Source organism: Thalassophryne amazonica, chromosome 10, assembly GCF_902500255.1.
Source record: "Thalassophryne amazonica chromosome 10, fThaAma1.1, whole genome shotgun sequence".
Taxonomy (NCBI): domain Eukaryota; kingdom Metazoa; phylum Chordata; class Actinopteri; order Batrachoidiformes; family Batrachoididae; genus Thalassophryne; species Thalassophryne amazonica.
The window spans coordinates 94708208-94730421 of record NC_047112.1 but is presented as its reverse complement, the minus strand read 5'-3'; the positions used below and the strand labels follow the sequence as shown (position 1 = coordinate 94730421).

General features: G+C 41.9%; 1 protein-coding gene across 1 annotated transcript in view; it reads left to right on the top strand.

Moving 5' to 3' along the window:
* nek1 (NIMA-related kinase 1) overlaps positions 1–22214 on the top strand; it is an 86849-nt gene that overhangs the window by 266 nt on the left and 64369 nt on the right. The window contains 9 exon segments of the mRNA XM_034180546.1: positions 111–256; positions 626–722; positions 6917–7014; positions 8938–9021; positions 9112–9179; positions 9277–9363; positions 10023–10077; positions 13487–13687; positions 13775–13847. Of these exon segments, the coding sequence (XP_034036437.1) occupies positions 140–256; positions 626–722; positions 6917–7014; positions 8938–9021; positions 9112–9179; positions 9277–9363; positions 10023–10077; positions 13487–13687; positions 13775–13847 (880 nt within the window). The 5' untranslated portion in view covers positions 111–139.

Below are 22214 nucleotides of genomic sequence, written 5' to 3'. Positions count from 1 at the left end.
AGTTTTGACATGAATTCATTGTAGACACTATGATTTTTGCCCTTTGCAATGTTAAAACCTTATGAGAAAAAACCCTCCATTATTTACCTTTATGTTGTGTTTGCTCACAGACCCAGCATGAGCAGCTAATTTCAGCAACATGAACAAGTTTGAAAAGCTGAAAAACATCGGGGAAGGTTCCTTTGGAAAGGCCATTCTTGTCAGATCCAAAGAGGATGGCCACCAGTATGTCATCAAAGAGATTGGTATATGTAGGGTAAGCGGCAATATATTTATGACGAATGGATATTCTTCCGTGACCGGAAGAGGACTTGCTTTGGCTATTTGTCCGGAACATTCTGTGACGGGAGCACGAGAGTGACGCGGGGGTTAGGGGAAGGGAGAGTGAAGCAGGGAAGTCTCGGATGTTGTGGTTAGGGGAAGGTTTTGAAATAACAAAAAACAGTTATCTGCTACAGTGGGTCATGTGATGGCATCATCGCTTGACCAGTCGCAACATATTCCAGACAAATAGCCAAAGTAAAGAAGAATATCCACTGCCTCTTTATGACAAAGGGTTTGTATTACATCATAAATGTGAGCTTCGTTGATGCATGATATGCCTATCTCCTCTTAAATTTGACAGATGTCAAGTAAGGAGAGGCAGGAATCTCGCAAAGAAGTCGCTGTTCTTGCTAACATGAGTCATCCTAACATTGTTCAGTATAAAGAATCATTTGAAGGTATGTTAAATGACGAATTCACTTGTTACATTATTGGATATTGTTATGGTAACCCTGACTATGTGTTGGTAGGTTATTATTATGGCGGTGACGTGACATCCAAACCCTCACCCTAACTTTAACCTTAATAGCCCAAATAAACTAAATCTTACAGGAATATATGAACCAAAAGAATAACTGAAACAAGAAATGTTGGTTGATATGAAGGGAGTTTAAAAAACAACTAGAGCCCTGCTTTACCTCCGCCAGCACCAGGGCTGCCAACTCTCACGCATCTGGCATGACAGTCATGCTGTCAGCATCAATCTCATGCTCTCATGCAGAAGCAAGAAATGTCATGCCAAAATAAAAATATCTCCCTTTAATTTTTTTTGTTGATGACTAGACAAGACTAGAGCAGACTACAGCACATTGTTTCTTAATGAAAGGAGAGGAGCTTAAGGCTCACACCAGAAACAGCTGTTAACATCTGCTGACAACGTTGTGACTGCAGTATTCTGTGATCGCTGATTCACTGAAAACCTTGCACCTGAGAAGTCAGCTGCACATGAAGAGTTCAGAGAAAGTTCAAGCATAGCTTCAGAGGTTATATCAGTTATCAAGTTGTTCACCAATGAATATGGCTTTATACACCCTGAAGAAAACCATGCACCCTGAGGCCGAAGGCCGAAGAATATCCACTGCCCTCGTATGTGACACCGGTGGGAAATACACACGAGGAACAAGAAGTGAAGCTCTTAACAGACAGAATATTTTATGTCCACTAATGCTTCAGCTCAACGGTGCTGTTTCTTTTTTATTTCTCCCTTGTTTCAGAAGCCATAACTGGCAACTGTCTTCTAGTGTTAGCGGAGGTTAGCCTGTAAGCTCGCCGTTGTGCTGATAATCATTCGAGTACATTTGTTTAATGAAGCTGCTTAATGAAAAAATTCATCAAAATATTGACATAAATTGCGAAGGTGTTTTGCTTCTTTCATCATCCATGATGAGACAGTAGGCTTCAGACTTCAACTAGTTGCAAGCTAGGTAATTTAAAGGACATATATGTTATGTCCTGGTTAGCAAGTATTCATGATTGTAAGTGTATTTGTGTGTATCTGAAGTGTATCTGAAAACGTGGTTGCTGATGCATTTTATTGATAATTATTACTGACGGAGAAACTGAAGTGTTTTGAACCACTGAATTAGTATGACACAATTGTGTTGAAATGGTTCAGTGTTTGAAGCATTTGATACAGTTAAATATGGTGACATCTGCTGGCCAATCTTTAATATAGTACTTGCATGGAACAATGAAAGTCAGGTGTTTAACCCTCTGGAGTCCGAGGGCATTTTTTGGACAGTTCACCTGGCATAAATGTTTTATTATTGCTATTAACAGCTCTCCCTGCATCCCACAATCAAGTTTTATGTCTCTTTTTTTCAGGACAACCTGTGCTTTCATAATATGTATGCTTTTGTTGTGTTTTATAAGTGTAATAAAGGTTTACAATCAAAACAAGAAAGGAAAAAGTAAAGCGAAAAATAATTTTCCACACACATTTATTCAAAACACACAGCAAACTATAATAAACAACTGTTTTGACACTTAAAAGGTAATTTGAGGTCTTATGTGAAAGACTGTACAAGAAAAAGGTTCAAACAATAAACACAAATGCACATTTTGAACAGTATATACAAAATGGTCTATGCGGTCTAAACGGGCCAACTAGTAACATATCACTCTTGAAAACGATCTTTGGTTTTTCACATGAGGTAAATCTGCCCTACGATTGGATTTTGGAAAACCATGTGATGGTGAACCAATTGGACACTCACATTGCACACGTCATCACACAGCTTCTATGAGGAGTACAAAGATGGCTGATGGCTGGCTCGAAAGTCCGCGAAGTTAAATTTTCAGCAAAAAAAAAACAAGCAAGTTTTTATCTGTCATTAAAAAGTTATTTATAATTTAGTAAAGCTTAGCCTTAGCCGTCGTATACGACGGCGTCGGCCCCAGAGGGTTAACTGAATTTGTATGTCTTTATTGTAATTCCCAAATAACATTATTTTAGTTTTAGACAAATTTAGTGATAATTTATTAATATCAAACCATCTCTTTGCCCTTCCACTAGAAATACAGTTGTATGTAAAAGTTTGGGCACCCCTGATGATTTCCATGATTTTCCTTTATAAATCCATTGGTTGTTTGGAGGTGCATAAATTTGGGCACCCCAACAGAAAAAATACATCAATATTTAGTAGATCCTCCTTTTGCAGAAATAACAGCCTCTAAACACTTCCTATAACTTCCAGTGAGAGTCTGGATTCTGGTCGAAGGTATTTTGGACCATTCTTTACAAAACATCTCCAGTTCAGTCAGGTTGGTTGGTTTCCGAGTATGGACAGCCTGCTTAAACTCACACCACAGATTTTCAATAATATTCAGGTCTGGGGACTGAGATGGCCATTCCAGAATGTTGTACTTGTTTCTCTGCATGAATGCTTTAGTAGATTTTGAGCAGTGTTTAGGGTTGTTGTCTTATTGAAAGATCCTGCCCTAACACATCTTCAGCTTTGTCGGTGATTCATGAACATTGTTCTCAAGAATCTGCTGATATTGACTGGAATCCATGTGATCCTCAACTTTAACAATATTCCCAGTACCTGCACTGGCCACACAGCCCCACAGCATGATGGAACCACCTCCAAATTGTACTATAGGCCGCAGTTGTTTTTCTTGGAATGTTGTGTTCTTTTTCAGCTATGCATACCGCCCTTTGTTATGTCCAAATAACACAATTTTAGTTTCATGAGTCCACAGCACCTTATTCCAAAATGAGGGTGCTTGTCCAAATGTGCTTTAGTATACCTCAAGCGACTCTGTGGTGTGTATACAGAAAAGGCTTCCTCTCCATTACAGCATCATACAGCATCTCTTTGTGCAAAGTGCACTGTTGAACGATGCACAGAGACACTATCTGCAGCAAGATCATGTTGTAGGTCTTTGGAGCAGGTCTGTGGGTTGACTATGACTGTTCTCACCATCCTTCACTTCAGCGTATCTGAGATTTTTTTGGCCTGCCACTTCGGGCCTTAACTAGTACTGTGCCATTTCCTCACTATTTTCCTCACAGTGGAAACTGACATCTGAAATCTCTGAAATAGCTTTTTGTATCCTTCCCCTGAACCATGATGTTGAACAATCTTTGTTTTCAGGTCATTTGAGAGTTGTTTAGAGGCTCCCATGTTGCCACTCATCAGAAGAGATGCAAAGAGGGGAAACATTTGCAAATGGCCACCTTAAATACCCTTTCTCATGATTGGATTCATCTGTGTAAGGAGGTCAAGGGTCAGTGAGCTTACTAAACCAATTTTGTGTTCCAATAATTAGTGCTAAATGTATTCAAATCAATAAAATGACAAGGGTGCCCAAATTTATGCACCTGGCTAATTTAGTTTAAATAATTATTGCACACTTTCTGTAAATACTGGAAACTCATTTCACTTCTCAAATATCAGTGTGTTTGTCTGCTGTATGATATATTTAACTGAAATTTCTGGTCCAGACAACCAATGATTTATAAAGGAAAATCATGAAAATTATCAGGGGTGCCCAAACTTTTGCATACAACTGTAATGTGATCATAAAATGCAACAACAGGTTGGCACCTGTGCCTCTTATGGGGCATGCAAACTCATTGTGGCTGGATTTTTGCCCTTTAAACTACCTTGCTTGTCTCCTGACTGCATTAACATCCACAAGGCATAGCCATAGAGCACTCATTTGTTGAAGAATGTGCGCAGGTGCACAACCATCCATTGGGCCTCATGTATCAACGTTGCACACTTGTGGCATAAATTTACGGTGTAAATTTGAAGTACACCAAAGTTGCCGTGACATATATCAAGCAGTGCGCACCTGCCCATTTCTGGCGTACGCCCGACGTGACCTTGATAAATGCGGCGGGTGAAAAAATTGTAATTATAATGAACACGCCCATAAATATTCAGACTCCGCTTCAGACACACCCTCATTTTACGACATGGAAGCCAGGAAGACGGCAAAGAAAAAGAACTCCACCAATCACGACGCGTGCCAATACAGCTTCAAAAGCGGCTGTCGTATTAATTGTTTTGTAGTATAATCAAAAAAGTGTTACAGTGGTCCCTCGTTTATCGCGGGAGTTACGTTCTAAAAATAGCCCGCAATAAACGAAGTAGTCAGCGTTATTTTTTACAATTATTATAGACGTTTTAAAGCTGTAAAACCACTTTATACACTTTTCTCAATCAGGCATGAACATTTTCTCACTTTTCTCTCATGTGTAAACACTCTCAAAGTTCAAACCTTTGTAGAGAAATAAGACCAACCTGTTTTCAGGCCCAAACATTTGTTTGAGAAATAAAAAAGAACGTTTTCCTTTAAATAATTATGATGGCTTTTAGAACTAAGGAATTTAATTTTACTGATCAACCTATGAGGTTGGACACATAAGAAATTATTAATAGTGACTGACCAGTATTTCACAGTTCCTCTGATTGCGCCTCTTTGTCTTGACGCCGCGCCTTTTTCCACTGAGTCAAACCTCGCTGCAGGTGTCTTTTTCCGAGTGAAGAACACAGTTATGGGTTGTTGTTGGTGCTCTTTTTTCTTCTGGGCGAGAAGATTCTTATAAACAGACATGCAGACCACAATGCACTGTAAAAAAAAAAGCATGCAAAATTGGACTAAAAAAATCCGCGAAACTGCGAGGCCGCGAAAGATGAACCGCGTTATAGCGAGGGACCACTGTATTCTCTTTTCACATGTCAATAATTCTTGACATGTGGATATTTGCTAGCTCAATTAATAAGACATGCCTAATTTTTCAGATTTTTTTATTTTTTAAATGTATTTCTTTATTTATTTTATTGTAACACGAATGGAGAAGACAAAACCTGATTTCAGCACGGGCAAAGGGAATGACAACACTACAGTTGTAATTATCAGTTCCATTGTCTAAAACGATCACACCACATAAAGTTAAGCTCAGCGCTGCTCTGGCTCCAGGCTCGAAGTCTGGAGAAAAAGACGAGCAGCGCTTTCTTTGCGGTCAGCGCTGTGGCCACGGATCGTGCTCGAGACCAACAATCCCGCAAAAGCGGGATTTGTATTAATTATTATGTAGTATAATCAAGAAAGTGTTATTTATTTAACATATGCATTGATTTGTATGATGGCACTGTTTATCATGTTGATCATTTTCATTTTTATGTGGATTCCAGTGCTGGTTCATTTTGGTGTATAATTTACACCACCTCTCGACCTGGTGTATATTTCAGTGCACCGTACGCCAACGACCACATTGATAAATGCCATGTAGCGCAGCCATTTTGGCGTACACCCCATATATGCTCAAATATCGCCGTACGCAACGTTGATACATGAGGCCCATTGTGAGGAATTCAGTAGCAGCACTTAGTTTCAAACACACATCCATGTATGTTGCCGTTTTTTAACTTACTGCTGTGTGCATGTTACATTGAATGCAGTTCTGCACCTGTAATTGCAGGCAAAAACCATTTGGTGTAGCAATATTCAGTAACTAAAGGATTATTTTTGTACCAGTTTCAATTTGATATCCTGCTTGTTATTGAAATAATAGTGTTTGAGGCAGAACGTTTCAGCTGACTTTTGTACCTGTTTGCCTAAGTCTGTCTGTCTAAGATAAATATTGATTTAAATCCTCATACAATATCTACATAAAATAAATTATGTATTTATGTAATTATGATTTGTTTCACATCACTGTTGGTCTTAATGTTACTGTTGTAGTTGTCATTTAATTTTTTCCACTCATGGATTGGATGTCTCTCGCCCATGATACAGAGTGGTCACCTGTAAATTAAAGTAGGCATGAAAAATACATAAAACAACATGTTCGCCTGAGAAACAAAGCCAGATGTTTATTCCTAATGACAGATTAAAGAAGAAATTACGATTGTCAGTGGAGGGTATGTGCAGTCGTGGGGGGCTCACTATACATTGATGAAAAGGCTGTTATAATATACTCTGCATGGGGATTACTATTGACCTTGAGGTTAAGGCATTTACGTTATAGCACAACTTGTGCTCTGTTATGTTATCTTATTTAGTAAACAGAGTGATTATCATGTATTACAAAATGTTTGAGTTTTGTCTTGATCCATTTGTACCTTCTTTTTTTTAGAGGGGGGTTGTCTCTACATTGTGATGGATTACTGTGAGGGTGGAGATCTTTTCAAAAAGATCAACTCTCAGAAAGGAGTACTTTTCTCAGAAGAACAAGTAAGCCTAAACTGTGAAAGAATCATGAATGTTTCATGAATGTATACAATACATCAATGGCATTGACCAAATTATTTGGCACTGTTTTACATATTGAACAAGAGCTTCAGAGATGTCTGACGTCCGCCAATCTGGATCTAGATCACCTCCAAAATTCAGTCTTCCATGCCCTAATATCTATCTGTGGTGCAAATTTGGTGAGAATCCGTGAAGTAGTTTTGACATAATCCTTCAAAGCCTATATAAAGTGAAATCTTGATCCAGAATCAGGATCCGGATCCAGAACAGTATATCTTAAAATAAATAACAACAATAATATAACATTTAAAGAAAACCATGATCAATGGATATTCGAAAAGGAGTGAGAAGAAGTAAAACTTATTTACTCCCACCCCTTGTCCTTAAGTAAATAACATAATTAACTTATACACATGATATATGCATTAATACATATAAAAATACACACAGTCAAATACATTCATCCATCAGCACATGTATAGTCCCACATATAAATCCACATGCACCATATAAACATAATACACAGAAACACCACAAAAAAAGACTAACAAAGCAAGGAAAAAAGAATTAAGTAGAAATACCAATAAATAAATAAATAACTAGACATTTGCCCCAAAAATACCTTTTGAAATCCTATTTTTATACTCTACAAATGTATTGACAACCTGGAATATGATAGAACATCTGTCCATGATGGAGTGGGCCGTAAGATATCTTGACCTGGATATCTTCCCCCCACCCCAATGTCAAGAATTTTGTACTATATATTGCCAAATTCATCCCACTATAAACTTGGCAGTGTTAAACAATGATGTAGCAACCTTTCAATCAGGATAGAGCAACCTTTAAATTCTATATTTCATGGATGTTTTATGGTCCCAGATGAAGCACAGTTTGATTGACAGTCTGTATGTATCTATAGCTATCTACAATAGTAATTTCCGATTCTGAAGTATCTTTAAATCCCACTTCCAAATATACTCTCCAAATATATGGACCTGGTTGACAACCTGAAATATGAAAGAACATCTGTGCTATTGATATTAATTGACAGGGGTCAGACAAGTAGATATGTGTTCAACGTGGGAATAGATTTTCTATCAAATGGCCTCAACAATATAAATGTTGTTTCCACTGTGTCAGCCATGTATAAATCTAGGTAGGATGAATTGTGTGATAATACTGCAGCAGACTTGCTATGCGGAGGCTGGGGGCTAAGATATCCTAGGACAACACCCCCAAAAGAGGGGTCAGACAAGTAGATATGCATTCAAGGTGGGAATAGGTTTTCTATCAAATGGCCTCAACAATATCAATGTTGTTTCCAGTGTGTCAGCCATGTATAAATCTAGGTAGGATGAAATGTGTGATAATACTGTTGCAGACTTGCTATGCGTGGGGGGGGGTAAGATATCCCTGGTGGGGGGGTAAGATATTTTAGGACAACTCCTCCCATATCCAGGAGGGAAGATATACTGTTACACCGGATCACCTCTAAAATTCAGTGGAGTCTTCCATGGGCTAATATCTATCTGTGGTGCAAATTGGGTGAAATAGTTTTGATGTAATCGTTCAAAGCTTTTATAAAGTCAAATCTTGATCCTGACTCCAGATCCGGATCTGGATCACCTCCAAAATTTAATGGATTCTTCCATGGCTTAATATGTATCTGTGGTGCAAATTTCATCTAAATACGTGCGGTAGTTTTACGTAATCCTGCTAACAGATAGACAGACAAATAAATAAACACTGATGATTTTATTACGTCCTTGGCGGATGTAATTACAGCAACTTCACTGGTAATGACTACAGTGTTCCTTGGCACAACCATCCACCAGAATTACAAGTGGTGGTGTTAGTGTTAAAGTACAGTATATGTGGGTTTACCAACTGCCCCTTTCCTAGATCCTGGATTGGTTTGTCCAGATTTGTTTGGCACTTAAACATGTGCATGACAGAAAAATCCTTCACAGAGACATCAAATCACAGGTATTTCTTTGTTCTTTAAAGTTCCCCCAAGTTATCATTTTGACATGTTATTTCACTAACTTTTTTTGTTATTTTATCATGTTTGCATAGAATATATTTTTGACAAAGGATGGGACCATACAGCTTGGAGACTTTGGAATTGCACGGGTACTGAACAAGTATGCAAAATGACATCTCAGTAGAACTGCAGTTCTCTGAAATATCAAGCTTTACTTTTTAATATTACAGAATTGACTTCCGTTTTTGTATTTTCAGCACCGTAGAGCTGGCAAAAACATGTATCGGAACACCATATTACCTATCACCCGAGATCTGTGAAAACAAACCATATAACAACAAAAGGTACTAACATGATATTTTTTATTGCTTATTGTGCCAAAATAATTGAGAACAATGTAGATACTGTGGTACCTGATGTCAGATGTAATTGTATCATGTCTTTTTATCGAATGGAACTCCTTGTGCAAATACAAAGAAGGTGAATATTTATTTGTCATCAACTATTTTACTAAGCATGCATGAGACGTTGTGAAACCCACTTGACTTCAAATAAATGAAGTATATTAAGGAGAATCACATGCTGCAATCTGCATTAAATTGAAATGCCATTTAAGCCAGAAGAGTCCCTCTTAACTTATCATATCCAAGGCACATAAATGGCAGTCACATGACTTTACCAAGACATATTACTCTGCTTGGGATATTAAATTGTACTGATAGAAAGTAGGAATAAAGGACTGGTTATAGGATATGGTTGAAATAAGAAATGGCTACTAATAATAACCATGGGAATGCTGACCCATTAGTCTGCACATGGCACTCAGTGCCTTTTTCAAAATAAATGTGTATATGTATTTGTGCCCATGTATGTGTCCAGTGGGCTAATTGTGAGGTTTATTTTGTGGAATTTGGAGACGTGTTACTGTATGTGTTTTGATGGGATGGTTTGGTGGATTGATTGAGTTTTTTTCTTCCTGCTTCTCCTGCTTTCCCCCTTGCAGTGATGTTTGGGCCCTAGGGTGTGTCCTGTATGAAATGTGCACACTTAAGCATGCAGTAAGTATTCTGTGAAATGACTGATAAGTAATGTAGTTTAGATTCAATTTGATGTAGTTATTTTTGTCTGTATTATATCTGACCCAACTCAAATTTGCAGTCGTTTTATCTTCAACGGGAATTCCAGCCTTTAATCAAAACTGTTTTGAAGTAATCTCACTTAAATAATCCAAATGAATAATAATATTTAATTTAGTGTGTTTTTGTTTATCAGCAAATCATAACTAATAATATTTGTCATATCATGCAGCTGTTGGAGTTGTTAACCTAGCTGAATCTCCATCAGGATTTAATGTTGTGTACATATACAGTTGTGCTCAAAAGTTTATATACCCTGGCAGAATTTTAGATTTCTTTGGCTATTTTTTAGAGAATATGAATGATAACACAAAAATATTTTTTTCACTCGTGATTGGTGGTTGTGTAAAGCCATTTATTGTCAAACAGCTGAGTTTACTCTTTCTAAATCATAACGACAACAGAAACTAACCAAATGACCCTGATCAAAAGTTTATATACCCTGGTGATTTTGGTCTGATAACATGTTTGTGTCAACACAAGTTGACACAAACAGGTTTGTATGGCTACAAAAGGTAACCATCCTCACCTGTGATCTGTTTTCTTGTAATCAGTGTGTGTGTGTATATATAAAAGGTTAGTGAGTTTGCATCTTTCATCCAGTGCTGCACTGACGTTTCTGGTTTCTGAGTCATAGGAAAAACAAAAGAATTGTCTGTGAAAAGGTAATTGAACTGTATAAAACAGGAAAGGGATATAAAAAGATATCCAAGGGACTGAGAATGTCAATCAGCGGTGTTCAAACAAGTTCAAGTTTATTCAGTTCAAGGAAAGAACTTTGCAACAAAACAAAATAAAATAAAACATGATTTCTCAGCCAGTCAACCCATGCAACCGAAAAGGTGTAGGTAGAAGCAAAGCTTATATACACCTACCTTTTACCTCAGGAACTTTTACTTATCACAACAAAACCAAAACAAAACAAAGTGAGCAGAACAGCAAAACACAGACATCTTAAAATAATCAATAAACTCAATTTCCTTATCATATCCACACCCGAACCCGGAAAAACGGTTGAAGATAAATTAATGAATTAATCCACACCAATAACAGCACACATCGCATAATAAAAAATAATAATAACACAGAATCACTAACTTAATTGTCCAACAGCTATATAGTCCTTCAAACATGAATTGAGTTTTCAGAGAATTTAGACAATTTTCACATATTCATAAAACATCAGTTCCTTATATTGGCGTTTAAAGTGGTTGACATTTGGACATCGTTTGAGTTCCTTCGCCAGATTATTCCATGTTTTATGGCCACAAGTAGAAACATAAAAGCCTTTCCTGGTCGTCCGAGCGCCAGCAATTTTAAAATGATACAAGCCACCTAAAATTATATTTTCCCTCTCTCTTCTTGAAAAATTCTTGAATTGTGAGGGGCAGTTGCTTATTTTTCACTTTATACATTAATTGCACAGTCTTAAATGTAATCATATCATGAAGTTTTAATATTTTAGATTTAATAAATAATGAATTGGTGTGATCTCGATAACCTACATTGTGAATCATTCTTAATGCTCTTTTTTGAAGAATGAATAATGTTTGCAATGTAGTTTTATAATTATTGCCCCAAACTTCAGCACAGTAAGCCAGGTAATGAACAATACAGAGTATGAAGTGCTTTGCAATCAACATGAACATGCCTTACCTTATTTAGTACTGCAATACTTTTTGACACTTTCTTTTGAATATGTTGAATATGAGCTTTCGAATGAATTCTTTCATCAGTAATAATGATTACCCCTTGTCAGTGTTGCCACAGTTACTTTGAAAAAGTAATCCAATTACTGATTACTGATAACTTAGTTACTTTACTGATTACTCAATTGGAAAAGTAACTAAGTTAGATTACTAGTTACTTTTTTAGTTACTTTCCCCAGCTGCCGACAACAACCCTCTGCCACCTCAACATGACAATGATACTTGTTTTGCCAAAACTCACTTTATAGTCACCCTTTCTTGGCTTCAAAGAAAATAAATACTTGTTTTATAAAAAGTAAAATAAAGACCTCTTTCTTGACCTCATATTTAACTGTTGACAGCACTGTAACAGTAAAACTTGCAATTTCTAACCTACATTGTTTATAAATGTAACATTAAATTCATTCTAACATTTAAATTCTCTAAACATTTTACTTGTCGAAATTATTATTATTTTAAGTAGTATTAGTAGTTGTAGTAAAAAAATGCTTCAAAACTGGACCTTTAATCTAGGGATGTTGTGGGGGGGGCACATCCTTGGCCCACGCCCCCATTCCATCTGGATTCGCCCCTGCTTTGGCGTTTGAGCACAAAGAATGGATAACATTGATTTATGCAGAAAACATGACCAGATTTACAGGTAAGAAAGTTTTATTGCGTTTTCACATCATGTGGTCCTCAGAAAGAGAGTTTAGGTGCATTTGAGTGGAAAATAGTGTTAGTTGTTGACGCGTCGCGGAGGATCAGCTGTTTTTAGCAACACATACGGAGCGGCTCGGAGAAAAAAAACATAAAAATGTCTTTGTAAAGCTCAGTGCAGGTGTGCTGTTGTCACTGTGCTTTAAGAGGTGAGGACGAGTTGTAGCTGTTGCAGAAAAATGCGGATGAAAAGCTCACAGCTTGCTTAAAGTGTGTAGTTCAGTCAAACCCCGACCCCCTGCCCACAGACCAAGCCTAATGCTGCTATCGACCCATAATGTAAAAATAATAGTAACGCACAGTGACTTGGAGAAGTAACTTTAATCTGATTACTGATTTGGAAAGATTAACGCGTTAGATTACTCGTTACTAAAAAAAAGTGGTCAGATTAGAGTAACGCATTACTCAGTAACGTGTTACTAATAATAATAATAATAGTAATAGTAATAGTAATAGTAATAATAAACATAGTAACATAGTAATAATAAACATAACTTTACAGATACATTATCTAACTCATAAGAAGGAATCAAAACACAACTGTTTTACCAGTTCATTAGAATATATTTTATAAGTAATTACCTTTGAAACAAGATTCCAAATGCGTTCTCCACCACACAACGAGCATGAGACAATGTGTAGTCGTAGATGATTTCTCTGTGATTCTGGGTGCGATGCGAGAATGGGTTCATCAGGCAAGTTCTGAAAGTAAAAGAGTCACTGGCTACAAAATTATTATCATTATTATTTTATATAGCATGGTGTCAAGCATGACAAAGCGGGCTGCATTGGAACGGCGAATTGCGCGGCACTGCGTAGTTTCTTTGTAAGGCTTTCTCGACTCATACTTGTGTATGGTTATATTGGGAAATCATCAACCATTTCTCTGTGGTGCTTATAACTGTGTATATGTTTCATTTTAGTTTGAAGCTGGTAACATGAAGAACCTTGTTCTGAAGATCATTCGTGGGTCATACCCTCCTGTGTCAGTTCATTACTCCCAAGACCTCCGGGCTCTCTTAGGACAACTTTTTAAACGTAGCCCACGAGAAAGACCCTCTGTTAACAGCATACTAGACAAGCCTTTCCTTTGCTGGAGGATAGAGAGGTTCCTCTCACCGCAGGTAAATCCCAACTGTCTGACATATTCTGAACTTACATAAGTGGGAACATGTTTATTCAGAAGATGTTTTGTCTTCTGCCCACTGCAGATAATTGCTCAGGAATTCCACCATTCTTTTGTTCACAAGCAGTCTAAAATGGATGTGGTTCAGGTATCTGCAGGTAAGCAAACTGGTGGATTTACTGTTGAGTTTAATACACAGTATGTGAAGTTCCATGTAAAAAAAAAAAAAAAAAAAAATCTGTTTTGACTTACTTGTGCTTGTGTCATGTCAGAAAGATTGTGTTTTATATTTAGTTATGGTAGGAGGCTGAGGCAATGCCACTGGAAATTGGCCAAGTCTCTGTGTTGCTATCAGCACATTTATTTAACACATGGCCTCTAATTAGGAATCTCTTATCTTATTTGCAAGGCTAGTGTTTTGTGGGAAGATATTTAATGAAGCACTATACATGAAAAGTTGTTGCAGCGTTTGGCCTCAAACGTATGTAAGTTAAGCCCCGGTCACAACCCACTGTGCGTTTTTTTTGTTTGTTTTTTTCCCCCGTACGTTTTCTGCAGATGCCACGGCCACTACGTTTTTGTGAAAACGTACGGAGGCAGTAGCAAGAGGAGGGAGGGAGTACGTTCAACGCACGTCTGTAGGAGTGTAACGATAAAGAGAGTTGACAGTAAAGCACTGTGTGTGTGGGGTCGCGTTTCTTTATTATGAGCCGGACCGGAGCGGCAGGTGTTTTTCGCCATCGGCGATGCATGAGCATGTCCAGCCTGCAGCGGTCAGTTGTACGAGTGTTTACTTGCCTCGAAAAGTTACAGCTAGTTAACAGACTGAAGCTGTGGAGTTGCTGACGTTGCTGACCTTTGGAAATAAAGTCCAAGTTCAAGTGAGAAGCTGCGTCGTGCATGCAAGTCTGTCGGCCTCCATAGTATGTGGTGAGTGCCGTAATCCGTACTGCCTACGTACAGATTTGGTTAATTCAATAGTAATTGAATGAAAATGTGCTGCTTTGAATCCGTACTGAGGCAGTACTCACAGCTTGCGTCATCTGTACTGCTGGTGAATCCGCAGCCTGACCGCAGCGAAAGTTCTGCATGCACTAAAACCTCTACGGCGTGTCTGCGTGCTCCTAAATTCGTACTGAGGCAGTACTTACGACGTACGGCTCTCCAAATTTAGCCCATGTTTTTGCAAGTAGACTGCACGCACGTGCAAGTACGGCAGGTTGTGACCACGGCTTAAGCAGGAATGTGTAAACATTGCAATGATTCTAGCTGTTCATTCACATGTTTTATTATATTTCAACATCAGAAGAGACAAAGTGGAACATTTCAAAACATTTGTTTCAAAACAGTCGGTGATGTAATGAGGACGCATTTAGCACAGAACATGATGATACAGAATCTAGGTCATGTATTTGTGTTTCTGTTTCATTCCTTCTGCCAGAGGGCGTTGCTTTAGCACCTTGATTATTCCATGCGCACATGTGCAGAGGTCGAGTCTTATACCAACAAAGTCACGCCAGTAGGTGTGACCTGGGTGACTTCAGGAACAGTATATAAGCGCACGTTACCCAGCATTCAGTTCTTTTTCCATCTCTAGCATGAGAAGCAGAATGTCGAACCTTTTTCGGATTACTTATTGATCAGAACCTTACAGCCTTCCATGGTTGGAGCTGCGAATACACGCCCTCCAGAGGCTGCAAGACCACGAGTTCTTTACTCTGTTCTGCTTACCACTAGGGCAGTCAGTTATTACAATATTTGCCAATCGCGTTATTTTTCATATTTGCAAATATTTTTCATAATCGAGATTACCGTGAATTATTTATTTTATCCACAAAGTTGCGTAAAACAACTCAGAATCTGACGTCACCGTGTTGCAGCAGCAGCCGCACGCAGCCTCGCTGCTTCACTCACTCTGTTTCCCTGTCGTCTTGGTCGGATGGTTAGCAAGGCTCAGATAATAACATGGAGCCTGAGGACATTCTGGTTCCAAAGCCACGTACCACGGCACCGCTGTGGATGCATTTCGAGTTTAAGTAGGGCTGCCACGACTAGTCGACTAGTCACGACTACGTCAACTATTGAAATCGTCAACAACTAATTTAGCGGTCGATGAGTAGTTTTTGTTACACCTAGTGTCAGTTTGTGGGCTGTGAGTGCCACTGCTCACTGTTGCTCTTACAACTAACACCTGGGTGGGAGCCTGAGACACTGAGTGCTCTCGCTCCCTGCACCCGAAATTTTGTGTCTCTCTCACTGCTACACCCACATGCGCTAATGTCTGCTGCATTGGTGCATATGTGCAATAGCTGTCTGGGGCCTCTGAGCCCAGAAGATGGCCATACTTCATGCCCATCCTGTCTCAGACATGGGCACTTGAAACAAGCACTCACAGACGATGCTTGCTTCAACTGTGTTTCTATGCCATTGACTGACAGATTGACTAGACTGTCCAGGCTTGAAGCGAAGATGTCCTCTGCCACACTGGTGCCACTCTCACGTAAGCGACCACATGCTGAGCCCCTTACTGTTACGTCAAAGAAGGGTGCCCATGACTTTAACTTGTCTGATAAGGTTGACACTCTGGCCTCTGTATTTGGTCAGATAAAGTCATTGCTTCTTTCTCTGCAGCCTTCTGAATCTTCTGCTGCTCCTCTCACAGAGCAGTTGACACCTTCCTGTGACTATAGTGAGGAGGGGCTGACTCCCCCCGCTGCCAGCCATCGTGATGATGATGTGATGTCAATTGCAGCATCAGAGTCTTTATTTTGCGGGGACCCGCTGGGTCGGATTGGAGATCAAGGTCAGGGGCAGCGTTCCCCCTGTCCTTAAACCACAAATTCCCACACTTTAGAGCAGGGGTGGCCAAGTTCGATCCTCGAGAGCCACCTTCCTGCACATGTCCAGGTGTTAACAGACTTTTAATGAGCCTTTCATTGGATTCAGGTGTGTTGGAGCAGGGAGACAACTAAGAGTGTCAGGAAGGTGGCTTTCGAGGACTGAACTTGGCCACCCCTGCTTTAGAGGGTGATGCTTCTCAGGCGTTTGAGTCTGGCCTGTTCGTTGTTACACGGGCCATCCAGTTGGCCTTGTCAGGGCTTTGTGTGGATGCTCCTCCCATGGACACTTCCTCTTCTAGTGCCTTTTTTAGGGACACTCGGAAGCCAGCTTTCAGTGTCCCACACCCCTTGCCATATATTGAAGAGCTGCAGAGGTGCTGGCCTCACCCGGAATCCTTCACTCATATGCCACAGGATTGTAGGGCGCTGTGCACAATGTCTGATGCACTGCAGTATGGCTTAAACCACATGCCTCCAGTGGATAGTGTTGTTCGTAGCCTGATTGTAACACCTGCTGATGCTGCCCGGTCAGAGGCCCATTGCCCGTGACCTCAATGTAGGGTCACTGATGACCTTCTTACCAAGAGCTATGACACTGCAGCTCGAATTGGTTGTCTGGGGAACTCTCTGCCTCACCTTGCCCTTGCACTCTCCCAGTCTCTCCAGGATAACGGAGCTGACACTGACACACAGAGCCTGAGTGATGCTTTGCTCCGAGCTTTCGCCTACATGTCACGAGAGCTTGGCACACGGGTGTCCAGTCTGACCATAGCCAGGTGTGGCTGGCTCAGTGCCCTCTGTCTGAGACTTGCAGGGGATCATTATGTACTCTGCCTGTTATCCCAGGTCAGGTTTTTTGCCCTGCGGCCCAACAGACCCAAGAGTGTACTGTTCAGGCGAACAGGTCTTGGCAGCAGTTTGCCGAATTACAGCGCATTCCCAGGCACCAACGTAAGTGCACAGGTGGCTTCCTTCCAGCTAACGGATGTGCTCCCTGGAATCAGGATGTACGTGGGCCTACCCCATGGGTAGGCCACCCATGCGAGGCCGCAGTAGTCAAGTTTGATGCCCAGTACAGGGCCACCGGTCATTTCTCCCAAACACAGCTCGACCGGTGGCAGGAATTGGTCTCAGATCAATGGGTGATTTCCACATTGGTTAGGGGCTACAATATTCAGTTCAATCGTCGTCCCCCCAAGTTCAATGGTGTAGAGGTCACAGTTGTTACAGACCCAGAGAGGTCTCTCATTCTCAGGCAGGAGATTCTCAAGCTCCTGAAGAAAGGAGCCATAGAGCGGATCCACAGTTCAGATCACCTAATGGGGTTCTATTCAACCTATTTTGTAGTTCCAAAAAAGGATGGTGGCTTTTGCCCCATCCTCGACCTCAGGAAGTTAAATCAGTACGTGAAAGTGCTGCGTTTTCACATGCTCCGCACAATGGAAGTTTTGCTGGGGGACTGGTTTACCAGTGTGGACCTGAAGGATGCCTATTTTTACATGCCAGTGTCAGTTCATCACAGGCAATTCCTCCGGTTTGCCTTTGAAGGACAGGTGTACCAGTTCAGAGTCCTCCCCTTTGGGCTCTCACTTGCTCCCTGTACGTTCACCAGGTGCGTGGTAGCAGCACTGTTTCCCTTCTAGCTCATGGGATACGGATTCTTCCATATCTGGACGACCTTCTGGAACACGTGTCACAGCTAGGGCTCACTGTGAACTTCGCAAGGAGCTCCTTGGCCCCATGCCAACAGGTGGTATTTATTGGCATGGCGCTCGACTCACTGACAATAACTGCTTGTCCATCCCCGAAAAAGGGCGGATGACATTTTCACTCTGGTCATGTCATGTCTCTGGTCCATCATGTTTGCAGGAATGCCAGACTGACTTACGGTCTGCTCCTCTGGCTCATCGGGAAACTGACAGCAGTCTCAGCAGTCATGCCTCTGGGACTCCTGTCCTTGCGCCCCTTACAAATTTGGCTCAACAGGCTGGGCCTCAACCCCACCCTGCATCAACACAGAACTGTCCATCTTCCAGCTCAGTCTGTCCGACATCTTCACCCCTGGGGGAAAAGGGAGTTCCTAACACGTGGTGTTCCTCTGGCCTCTCTACCCTCCCACCGGGAGGTCGTTGTAACAGATGCATCACTGTCCGGCTGAGGTGCAGTGTGGAACCACAGAATGATCAGGGGTGTCTGGAGCCCTCAGGAGAGACTTCAGCACATCAGTGTGCTAGAGCTGCGTGCTATCCGCCTTGCTCTGAGCCACTTCTCTCCTGCCCTAGAGGGGAAATGTGCTTGTTCAGACGGACAACACATCGACAATGTACCATATAAACCATCAAGGAGGTACCAGGTCTGTTCATTCCCTGAGGGAAGCTCAGGAACTTCTCCAGTGGGCTTTGCCTCGCATGCTTAGTCTCAGGGCTCTGCATCTGCCAGGCGTGCAGAACTACGCTGCAGATTTTCTCTTACGTCAGAAACCGCACCGGGCAATTGGCGTCTCAACCCGGATGTGGTTCAGCTGATCTGGGACAGGTTTGGCAAGGCGGAAGTTGATCTGTTGCCTTAGACGCCACAACACACTGTCGCCTGTGGTTCTCACTCTCTTTGTTACTCTTGTGATTATTTTCATGCTGCTCTCGGCACTTTTTGAGCCAGCGCGGGGAAATCCCTTTGTTTCCAGCTCCTGACGTCCCATTGTTTATAGCCGGGATCAGCTGCTTGAACTAAGAGACTCAATGTACAGTGGGCCGGGTCCCTGCTATGCTGAGCACCCGGACGTACCTGCAGACAATTGGAAGAAACGGAGAGGCTGCAGGGTTGGGCGGACAAAGTGGAGAAGGACTTATATTCTGTCTGTGGTCATGGGGAATCTAAGATCTCTCCGCAGCAAGACCGAGGAGCTGGCAGCGCTAACCCGTTTCCAGAGGCTGTATAAGGGCTGCACTCTCATGTGCTTCACGGAGACGTGGTTGGATGAACATGTACCAGACTCGGTCATTAACATGGAGGGCTTCACACTCATCTGCGCGGACAGGACCCTGGTGGAGAGTGGGAAAAAAAAAAAAGAGTGGGGCTCACCATTTATGTGAATGAGAGATGGTGCAGCGCAGCTCATGTTCACGTCAAAGACCAGATCTGCTCCTCAGACGTGGAGCTACTCACGGTGAGCATGAGGCCGTACTATCTCCCACGGAAGTTTGGAAGTGTGATTATGCTCTGCGTGTATATTTCTCCCTCTGCAGACGCCGCCACTGTCTGTGAGCGGATTCACAGCACAGTCACGCGGCTGCAGACGCAACATCCTTGCGTCCTCCTTCTCATCACTGGGGACTTTAATCACGCCTCCCTCTCCGCCACCCTCCCCACGTTCACCCAGTACATCACATGTAAAACCAGGCACAATAGAATACTGAACTTTCTTTACGCTAATGTAAAGGACGCTTACACCTCCACTCCCCTCCCCCCTCTGGGATGCTCTGATCACAATCTCGTCTACTTGCTTCCCAATGCACACCCAGGGTGAAAAGAGAACAATACACAAAAGGTCAGTGAAACTCTGGACTGAAGAGACCATTGAGAGGCTGAGGGACTGTTTCAGAACCACAGACTGGAGCATGTTTCAAAACTCTTATGGTGAAGACATCAACGACCTGACCCAGTGTGTCACTGACTACATGAACTTCTGTGCCCACCCAGCGTGTACGGTGCTTTCCCAACAACCACCCCTGGGTGACCCCTGAGCTGAAGGTCCTGATGAACAAGAAGAAGAGGGCTTTCAACTCGGGAGACAGAGAGGAGCAGCGTAGAGTCCAACAGGAGCTCCAGTGGAAGATCCGTGCAGCCAAGAAGGTGTATGGAGGGAAGATGGAGGAGCAGCTGGCCCGGAACAACGTCAGAGGGGAATGAGCTGGAGTACCGGTCCCAACCACTTGTGTCTCAACACCAGTAAGAAGAAGGAGCTGGTGATCGACTTCAGGAGGAAACCACCACCTCACTCACCGGTGAACATCCAGGGGGAGGACATAAAGACTGTGGACAGTTTCAAATACCTGGGTGTTCATCTCAACAGCAAACTGGACTGGACTCACAACACCACCGCCCTGTACAAAAAAAAGGTCAGAGTCGCCTCCACCTCCTGAGGAGACTGAGATCCTTTGGAGTGAGTAGGCCTCTGCTTAAGGCCTTCTACGACTCTGTTGTAGCCTCAGCTCTCCTCTATGCTTTCGTCTGTTGGGCCCCGGGCAGCACAGAGCGAGAGAGAAAGAGACTGAACAAGCTGGTCAGGAAGTCCAGCTCTGTCCTGGGCTGTCCTCTGGACTGTCCTGGGCTGTCCTCTGGACTGTCCTGGGCTGTCCTCTGGACTCTCTGGAGGAGGTGGCTGAGAGGAGGGTGTTAGCAAAGTTTAAATCCATCATGAACAACTCCTCTCACCCTCTGCACCGGACTGTAGTCTAGCTGAACAGCTCAGTCAGTGACATACTGAGGCACCCTCAGTGCAAGAAGGAACGATACCACAGGTCGTTCCTCCCTGCTGCTGTCAGGCTGTACAATAACACTGTGACATAACCACATGCAATAATATGTCCAAAAATCACGTGCAGTATTAATATGTCCACAAATCATGTGCAATAACAACTCGTTTACAAATCCCTGCACTAATGTCACCTTACCACACCTAAACTCCATTTCACATATTGTAAAGAAGATGCTCCTATCACTTTTCAATCCCAATCATGTTTATATACGTATATGCATATGTATATGGGTATGTGTATAGGTATGTGTATGCATATGTGTATGTGTGTATATGTATGTGTATGTATATGTGTATATGCATATATACAAGGTCTGTTAGAAAACTATCCGACCTTTTTATTTTTTGCAAAATTTGAATCACGTGTGATTGTATCAGCCAAGCTTGAACCTTCGTGCGCATGCGTGTTTTTTGACGCCTGTCGGTTGCGTCATTCGCCTGTGAGCAGGCTTTGAGTGAGCACTGGTCCTCCCCCCTCGTCGGATTTTCATTGTGAGGAAAATGTCTGAACGGCTGGAGCAGCAATGCATCAAATTTTTCCAGAAACTGTGAGAGACAGCCAGTTGGACACCATTCGGAAAATTCAGATGGCTTTCAGGGACGATTTTATGGGCATCGCACAGATTAAGGAGTGTTACAACCGTTTTAAAGACGGCGCACAATGGCGGAGGGTGCGCCGCGCTCCGAGCGGCAATCGACAGGCTGAAACGACCAGATCATTTCCAGACTGAATGCTGTGTTGATCCGGGACGTCGTCTGACTACCAGAGAAATGGTAGAAAAGGTGGACATCAGCACTTTTCCGGCACATTCCACTGTTAAACGAGATTTTGTCATGAAAACAGGAGCGGAGGAATATCCCACGGAGCCGCTAATGGCGCAGAAAAAAGCACCTCCATGTTGGTCTCACAGGACATGTTGTGGCATGCCCAAATCTTCAACAATTTCTCAGATACTCACTCGACTGAAAAGCCACCCAAAGCCGTCTGAATCTTTTGAATGGTGGAAGAGCTGGGCTGTCCCGTGAGACTTCCAACACGGAGGTGCTTTTTGTTCTGCGCCATTACGCGGCTCCATGCTGACGCGCGAATTCCGCCGCGCATCTTTCATTACAAAATCTCCTGTAACAGTGTAATGTGCCGAAAAAGT